Source organism: Oreochromis niloticus, linkage group LG3, assembly GCF_001858045.2.
Source record: "Oreochromis niloticus isolate F11D_XX linkage group LG3, O_niloticus_UMD_NMBU, whole genome shotgun sequence".
Classification (NCBI taxonomy): domain Eukaryota; kingdom Metazoa; phylum Chordata; class Actinopteri; order Cichliformes; family Cichlidae; genus Oreochromis; species Oreochromis niloticus.
In genome coordinates, this window is record NC_031967.2 from 11138961 (window position 1) to 11148127 (window position 9167).

Here is a 9167-nt window from a genome sequence, read left to right on the forward strand (position 1 = left end):
GTCATCAAACATGAAGAAATATGTGTTTACCCAGCTACTAATTTAAAGCAGAAGGGAAGTCAGACCACAATTTTAAAATCCCTCATAATCAGTCACATAATGTCACTGGCAGTTTCTTCAAGCTAAGAATGATCTCTTTATATTAGGAACACTAGCTTTACCATCCTAGATATGCTGCAGGTGTGACAAGGAAATTCCACCGTTTATATCAAGTCAAAGCCCGGTGACTGAATGCACTTGCAGCTCTGCTCGCATTTCACGAGCATGCTCTGAGTGGGACTCCTGTAACACTGCTGCTGCTGCTGCTGCTGCTGCAGGGAGCATGCGCCCCACACAGTTGCATTTCTCTTATCAAACTATCCAATACAATAATCTGGAAGTGGGATGCAACCATTAAAAAACAAAAAAACAAAAAAAAAGGAAGTCAGAGAGATACTCCTTATTCAGACACGATGCACACGGCCTCGTGTATATGCGCCAGCTTCATGTACAAAACGGAATAAAACACAGGCAGGCGAGAGAGGCGGCACATCAAATGAAGCAATAGTGTGAAAGGTATTTGCAAAAGTTGATCAAGGACTCAAAGGATTTCATGCCAAATCGTTTCAAGCTTTGAGGTTAACACATGGAATGGCACCTGCCCAGCTTCATTCCTAAAAGTTGAGGTTAGGCAGCCCGGGCTACTTTTAAAATGTTCCATCTCACGTTTATTTATTTATTTATTTGTATTTAACTCATTTCGTATTACAATCATATTACACTACTTTGTGTTGCATTACAAAATCGTTACCTTTGAATAAAACACGTCATTATGAACTTTTTGACACTCTGTTTTTTTCCCCTTCAAAAATACAAAAAAAAAAGACACTAAATGCGGTTATTCCTACAACAACTCAGCAATTAAATGGCTAATATTAATACTGCTTCACTGATTCAACAATAAATTATATTTGTATAATTTCTTAATTCTTGTTCTCCGGGAATCTCTAGGAATTCTAGGAATCAGCAGAAAGGACTGCAGCTGAGGGGTGGAAACATTAAATTATCTTTGTTTGAGGTCATTAAAATGCCAGATTTAATAATTATACACAGGCGTTTTTAGGGTGGGAAGACTTTTGAAGAGTTATTGTTCTTTTTGTAGGCAGTCAGGCAACAAGCCGGCTATAACAAACCACAGAAATCCCCGCTCTATCTGTGGCTGCTGCTGGTGCTCCTCTAAAAAGCCACATTTCTGGTCTCAGGCTCCATCGGCCGATAAAACTCTGCTCCAGTACACTAATGTCAAATTATGATCATTTATTATACTGAAAGAGGTAACTCTGTGTACGTTGCAGATTCCATTAACAGCTTGTAAATGTATTATATTCACTGTGAATAGTATAGCTCCTCATTGTCTTTTAGAGAGGTTAAAAATCCATTCAGAACTTCTTTTAATGTCATCTCCTCACTATAAAGCTGCCAATTAAAATGACAAAAGCAAGTGTAAATGCTAGTAAATGTGTTCGCTCGCAACTGTTTCTCATATCCTTTTTTCACTCCTGCTCAAAATCACTTTAAATATTCTGTTAATTTTTTTTTTTTCCAGCCAGGTTAAAGCCAAATGCTGTAAAGATAAATGACTTGGCCAGGGCCTATGCAGTGCACTTCAGCTGGGGCCATAAAAGCACAATCCTCTTAAGTACAAGCTAAACCACATCTCAGTCAATCACTTACTTATGCCAAGTAAAATATAAACAGTAAAACTGAGTCAGCCAAAACAGTCAGCTACTCTGTCCAACCGCTGAATCAACCTTATCACGCGTTTGATCTTTCTACAGTGCAAGTGGCTTTATCTTCTTCCAACTTCACTTCCCTAAAGTATGGGGGCTTTATTCTAAATAAAAATATACGCCTGGAAAATATATATACATAAATATATATATATAGCCACAGCTCAAGCAGGGCCGGGAGGTGCGCGCCTGTGTGTGTGTGTGTGTGTGTGTGTATCTGAGAGAGAGAGAGAGAGAGAGGTTATTGGAGGACGCAAATAAGCTAATTAAACCTGAGAGAAAAATACCTGCACCAGTTACAAAGGATTATCAAGAACAGAGTATTTTGGTTATATCTTAAAACTCATCTTTACGCAAAAGTTTGTAAAGAGCGAAGAACGTGTGAAGATTTGCACTTCAAGCGCCAACAGGACACAGCCGATCTTTCGTTAGGACTTTCGCAGAAAAGAAATTTAAATATATATATATATGTATATGTCACAACTTTATCACAAAAACATATAATCTCAGTCGAGAAGTTTTTGCCTCGCTTTAATGCCATATCTTTTATTTATTTACTTACTTACAAGGGAAAGTCTGTATTATTTATAAGAATTATGAAAGCAATTCACAGCGCAGACACTCAACTTTCTATTCCCGGGCTAAAAAAAACAAAACCAAAAAAAACCAAACAAACCGTGTGACAATTTTTATACAAATTAAAAATCACAGCGATAAGATGCATAACTTTAAAAAAAAGACACAATTACCTGAGTTAGACAAATCGGGGAATACATGACGAGACGGCTACACAGAAAGTGACTGTACTTGGAGCGATTCCTCTGATCACTTTATCGCGCCATTCCTGGATCCGCTGTGCGCTATGCGAGACTCTGTGGATCCGCGTAAAAACCAAAAGTAATTATCCAATAACATCCATGAATTTCTGCAAATCCAGAGATTGTCTTCACCGCAGAGAAATACAGATTTTCTGCAGGCGATTTTTTTTTTCTCTGTTTTTAAGTTGACATGCACGGACTGTACTCGTAGAGCCGGTGTGCGAAACGAGGCTGCCGCTGCCGTACTCCTGCACTGCACGGGGCTCTGTGCGCGTCTCTGTGCGGCGTTATCTCATGAAAGCATTACGGGGAGCTTCAGAGGGCGCCGAGTGTGGGATGTTCACCCCTGCTTTAACCAAACTTGATATGAAATCGACCGGTGCGCCCTCGGTCCTGCGCGATTCCAGCAAATCAGACCCAACTTTTTTCACCCACGTAATTGCACAGTCACACTCCTCCCCCTCCTCCCCCTTCCAAACACACACCATATCCAACCCCTCCAAGCACCTTCTTCTCCTTCTCGGCTTTATATGAACACACCGCATAAAATTCATTAACCCCCCCCCCCCACACACACACACACACACACACACATAAACGCACACCTCCCTCCTTCCTTCCTTCACCAGAATTATTTTATGACCTTCTGGGACTTTGGACCACAGCCTCGGTCACATACACGAACGTAAACAAACGGGGGGAAAAAACGTCCCGCTGCCACCCTTTTTTAACCACCGAGCTCCCTGTCAACAAGACACACGCACTCTACGTTTCCAGTTCAGATAATTCAACGCAGTGTTGGTGGCTCACACTGATAACAAACCTTTTAGCTTGTCAGTTACACAGCAAGCAGCAGTAGTTTATTAGCCTGTTAACGTCTGCTGGAGAACTTCTTAAATATGATTTTTTTTTTTAGGGGGACAGAAATAAAGGGAGGTACATTTTATTAAACTTTTTTTAAACCTATTTCCAACACAATTAGCCTGCATTGTTCTAGAAACAATAGGTAAAAGGGACACCTAGCTTAAACTTTAGCACCCGTTAAAATGAGTTTATAGGTATTAAATGTTTTTAATTTATTAAATTATATTGTGCTCTCAGAAACTTCTCCTCAAAATAAAACTCCCTGACTTAAAAGCGTTAATAACGCCGTTAGGAAGTGCTCATTTAGGGCGAAGCTTGGTGGGTAGGTGTACAGTAACATTATGGTAGTAGAGCTAAAAGGAGTCAAAGTTAAACATTGTTACGGTGCCGCTACAGTGCGCGCGCACGTGTGTGCCCTACAGAGCTGTTAACAGTCTACACGGAGCTCATTTGCCAGATTAAGGGGGACTGGGATGTTAACATAGGCTGCGGGACAGTCTGTGCCAAGTTTACAACAATTTTGGCCCGACCGTGCCTGTGTTGTGGTCCCTGCAAAGTCAACCCACTTCTCCACATTTCTCCTCTCCCCCCACCAGCCGCGAGGACGGGACAGTATATTTAAAAAAAATGGTACACAAGGATTGCTACACAACATTTGAAAGTAGTAATGATCCACGTTCACGTACCATTGCACTGTACTGCATGGATTAATGGGGAATCCTGGAGCCTGGTTGAAACACACAAGCCGGTAGCTTCACATTTCTCACGCTCAACTTTGTGCTTTGAAGGGTTTTCTCTCTTGTAGTGCTCGCAAGAAAAAAAGTCAACACCGGAAGACAATTCTTGGCAGATAGCGGTGAGAAGAAGTTAGGAGCACCTCGCGTTTTTTTCTCTTTTTTTTCTTGTCTTCCTTCCTCTTCAAGTCTTACTTTTTTGGATCGTTTTTTAGGGTTGTCCAGTGAACTTGAACGTGATCCAGAAGAGGCTGAGTTTTCGGCACTGGGTTGGTCTCCGCCTTCACTTTCACTGCCTGGCTGGCTGCCGCCCCTCCGGCTCTCAGCACTAACCGTCAAACCGCACATAGCCTAAACAGCGCCATTTCCGATACAACTTTTCAAAATAAAACAATTCACGCTTAAAACTATTAATTGAACAACAAATTGACATAAAATATTTACCCAAAGTAGCATTGTAATAATATATAAAATACCTTGAGAGCTATTCTCAATTTCTTCTATATTCGCGCATTTTAGTGGGCCGCTAAAGCTCTTCACAAAATCAAGAATTTATCAAAAATATAAGGTCTTCCTGAAAAAAAAGTACTTCAAATAGGTGGCAGCATATTTTTTAAAGTATTGTCCTACTGTGAATTATATCACCGATTTTCTTAATATTTTTGTATGAAATATCAAATTCAGATCAACTCCGGCTCATACGCTGGCGTGATACATCTTATTTTGAAATTAAAACATTACAATTTCCGGTACGAGCTACCCGTTTATCTGCAGCTTGTCAGAGCGCAGTTTTGTAATAGCCTTTACATTCTTGCCTCTCATTGGCCAGCAGCCGTGGCCCCGGGACTCTGTACCCTGGGCCCCTCACTTCCGCTCCTCTGACGTGCATGTTTGGGGTTGACAGAGCGGCTGCTGCTGGACGGCAGGGTTGAATAGCGATAGTTACTGAGTGATGATGGAAAGCACTGCATCGCAGCGGTTATTGCCCTAAATTCAGTCTCCTGTGGTAATGAAAATTAGATTCATATTTTCAATATTTGCAGTTAGAGGAGGTGGCAGTAGTGCTATTATCAGTGTAAAATGACAGCAAAGTATAGCTGGAAAACGTTTTCACAAATTAAGATGTGCCCACGAGGGCTGGCCGAGTAGTGGAGGAGGCACACATGAAGGAAGCAATAGTCATTACAAGGTGTGTGGGTTATTAGTGCTCATCGGACAAAGGGAGACAGATCAGCCTTGTTTCGAGTGACCTTGAAAAACGAACAACCTCTAGAAAATAAAGCTCTTCCTACAAGATCAAATCGTGTTCATGAGACATGCAGTTAATACTCATTAAGAAAATATATGAACACATTTTAATTATTAATATTATCCAATTGTTCCCACAGAGAAACACTAACAACACATGTTGTTCGGTGTGTTTAAAAGACTGCACATCTTCCCTATATCAAAAGACTAAACTCGTGAATAATCATTCAGTGGATGCCCATTACTGTACACAGAGCATCCAGTCCACAACAATAGCAGAAAATGTGATCGTAAATTGAATGGAAAGTCTCACAATAGATTTTTAGTGCCTCTGTCATCACTGTTGTGCTGACATTAACACACTGCTTATAACATCCAAAAATGTCACTGCAGTCACGTGTATCCAGTGCTTGTTTGTATTGTTAAGACTAAGAGGACTCAGCTGTAGTAAAAGTGACTGATCGATAACCATTTGAAAGATAAATCAAGTCTGATAATGTTAGCGTGTCAGTTCGCATTGTGCTATTTTCTCCTTGGAGGCTGAATAGATTTAGTCCCTCTGACTATTAGCCTTTGGATTTAAAAGCCCTCCTTCAGATCATTATTAAACGGAAATTTAAAATAAAAGTAAATAAATAATTTGTGATACGTTCAGTTCACATTATCCCGTGTTTCTTAGAATGTTTTAGTCTTTGTTCATTTTACTTCTTATTTGCTGTTAATGTTACCATAAAAGGCTGAATCATTATCTCATAATGACTCCATTCTCTCTCTGCCTCCATTAATCCAGCCTTGTATTGTGCGATCCACCGGCGCACATGGCAGGAGCCCTCACAGATTCAACACTCTCAACATGGAGCTACCGCCCCCATGTGGCCGCAAACAAAACTGCGAGGTGGGGGAATAAATGCTGTGGTCGTCTTATTGCGGTACATCCGACACCAAGTGGGTTGTCACAAGCATGCACAGGACCAACAACTATTTTCTTTGACTTACTAAAAGTCTGAATTTCTCATCGAAAATACTAATTTACTGTAGCTCTGCTCTGACTTGTCACAGTAGAAAAAGTGCAGATGTAACCATTAATTATTAACAGCGGTTCTATGAACATGTCAGCCGTTTGCAATCCAGCCATCTTTCATTTTATTATTCATTTATTATTCATAGAGCATTGTTAGACCTTTGAAAGACAAACTCTAAACATACTGTTTTAGTACAACAGTGTTATCATGGACCTACCATTGGGTCTACCATATACATACAAATGGTTTTAAACTCTAGCCGGTTCCACAGTTAAGGAAACAAGAACACAAAACACAATTTTTGAAATGTACATAATCTGATTTGAGTTATTTTAATTAAGCTGCAGTGTGAATAAAGGGCTATAATCAGGGGAATGCATGGTTGTACTTAATTACTTTACTTTATATGGAATTTTATCCCTTTTCCCTCTTATTCCACATACTGAGACAATGCACCACATTTTACTGGCTTTAGCTTACAAAGCTCAACATGTAAGTCTCTCAAGACTTGTGGCTAAAAAAGAAATTTAAAAAAAGAGAAAGATGGTTTGGAAGGAAATTTTAAAGATAGGATAAGATGACCTTTATTAGACCCAGAGTTGTGAAATTCACGTCATATTACTCAACACTAAATCACTGACATAAAGCAGCAGAGATATGACATTTCAAACCAGGAACAGATCTTATGTGGTATACTGTACATGACAGACTTTTGCATTGTAACTTTTTATATGACCTTTTTTACCCCTTCCAAAAATATGTGGTGTCAGTAAGAGGTTGTTTGGGTGAAAAGATCATTCAAAGTAGGAACAGAATCGATAAAAGTTTGAAAAATATATCCCCATATATCCCTATATCCCTATATATAATATAGGGCGCTGCTACTGCTATTTCTGCTTCTGTGTATTTAATTGTGCATTTTTCCTGTAAAAAAAACCAAACAAAAAAACCCCAAAAAGCAAGAAAAACAATACAGATTTTGTGCTTAAATGGGTTGGATCTGCAACTTCCTACCAATTGCACAATTTCCTACTTTCATAACATCGGTTTTTATTGCAAGAGAGCAGCTCAGTGTATCTTAGCTAAAGCCTTCACTATTCTAGCCTTCAGCATGCACATTTAATGAACTGCTGTTCCTGGCAGTGATGTACTTGACATCATCTTCTGTCCCCTGTTTGCTTGGAACTGTGCTCATAATGAATCCCGAACTCTTAAAAGCACGTATTCTTTTTTTAATATCCTTCATAACGGCGTGAGGTAAATGTAATTCTGTGCAGTGTCCAATTAAAATTACTCACAAACCACGAGTGAAAACAGGAGAAAATAAAGTAAAAACCGAGGAAAGAATGGGGGGGTCGTATACACTGAAACACACAAAGTTAAACCCTGGAGATGGGGCACAATAAAAGCTCGCCTGTGCCCGGACAAGTAAATAAATATTCAGAAAGAAATGTCAGCCTGTGTTGCCTCTTCAGCATGGGAAAGGCGCGGGCTGGACAAGGGCTCTTTGTGCAACACTAAATTAACACTGCTGAGGGTGCACAGAGAGGTGCACTTGAGGAGCGCTCTTATGCTCAAAGGCAGGTTGAATACTTCCTTTAGTTAGCTATCCCAGTAAAAATACAAAAAACATTGTTCTAGTCCATCCTCACCTTAAAATCCTCTATTGTGTGCAGCTAAACTGAAGCATAACTCAATTTACAATGATCTGAGTTAAAACTGCAGGCCTGAAGGAAACGAACATCAGTGCCAAGGATGCTCTTAAAAAATGGATCAAAATGAAGGCTGTGAGAGGAACTTGACAAGACAGTTTGCTCTGCAGCCAAAATCTTTTATCAGGAAAGCTTTCCTCACTATATCCTCACTATATCGCTCTCTCCCACAAATCCTGACTTGGAAGCAGACACGGAAAGACGCAGACTGGAATATGGACGGGAGAGCACAGGGCAAAGAGCAAAAAGAGCACTTACCATCCACCACGTCCTGGCTGATATATCATAGCAAAGCTGCCACTTAATGGATCTCTCAGTCAGTTTCTCAGCCATCACAGGGCTCTCAGCTCCAATCAAACTCAGCTCGGCGGTGGGTGAGACACCTAATCAAAGGGGCATCAGTAGAGGCATGCTGAGCCACGTGTAGGACAGTCCTTGATGATGTTGCATTATGGGAAGACAAAACAAAAATCAGCAACAGCTTGACCAGTGACTTGAACCTGACTGTGGTAATTACAAGAGCCATGACCCAGTAACCCTCACCATCCCCCCCTCCCACACTAACCCCCCCTTACTCCCTCCCCTCTGCCTCTCTTACATTTGTTGCACCAAGTGCTGGAGATGAATTGCAGCAACATGCAAAAAGAAATTTGCCGCTCAATTTACTGCCATGTAAAATGATCATCTGCCAAAATAAAAATCTGGACCGAGTCAAACGTTTTCATTTTTGGAAGAACATAAAAGGTAAGAAGCAAATTGATCGTGACCCAGTGCTGACATTTTGGCCTCCCCCCTCGCTCAGCCTCATTTTCATCCAAGGTCAAACCTGCCAGTGCTGGGAATCACCCATCAATACAACCCAGGCGGTCTGATGTCACTGTGTGGGTATCTGAAAATACTGAGGTCCTCTGCTGTGAGGATTTTAAGGTAAAGGATTATCAGATGTCACTGTTCCTATTGAAAGTTGCCTCAGTTTATAACAAAAGCAGCAAAAAAGCCA

General features: G+C 40.5%; 1 protein-coding gene across 7 annotated transcripts in view; it reads right to left on the reverse strand.

Annotated features, from left to right (window-relative positions):
• Window positions 1-4516, reverse strand: part of LOC100703287 (nuclear factor 1 B-type) — a 65209-nt gene extending 60693 nt beyond the window's left edge. Inside the window, exons 1-2 of one of the 7 annotated variants that reach the window (XM_025900826.1) lie at window positions 4138-4516; window positions 2519-2641 (exon numbers count right to left, since the gene is read on the reverse strand). In XM_025900826.1, the coding sequence (XP_025756611.1) occupies window positions 2519-2545 (27 nt within the window). In that variant the 5' untranslated portion in view covers window positions 2546-2641; window positions 4138-4516. Of the gene's footprint in view, window positions 1-161; window positions 356-2518; window positions 3089-4137 lie in introns of those variants that run through there. The other 6 variants (XM_005468096.4, XM_005468094.4, XM_005468097.4 and 3 more) reach the window with 6 other exon arrangements.
• Between the last annotated feature and the right edge of the window lie 4651 nt (window positions 4517-9167).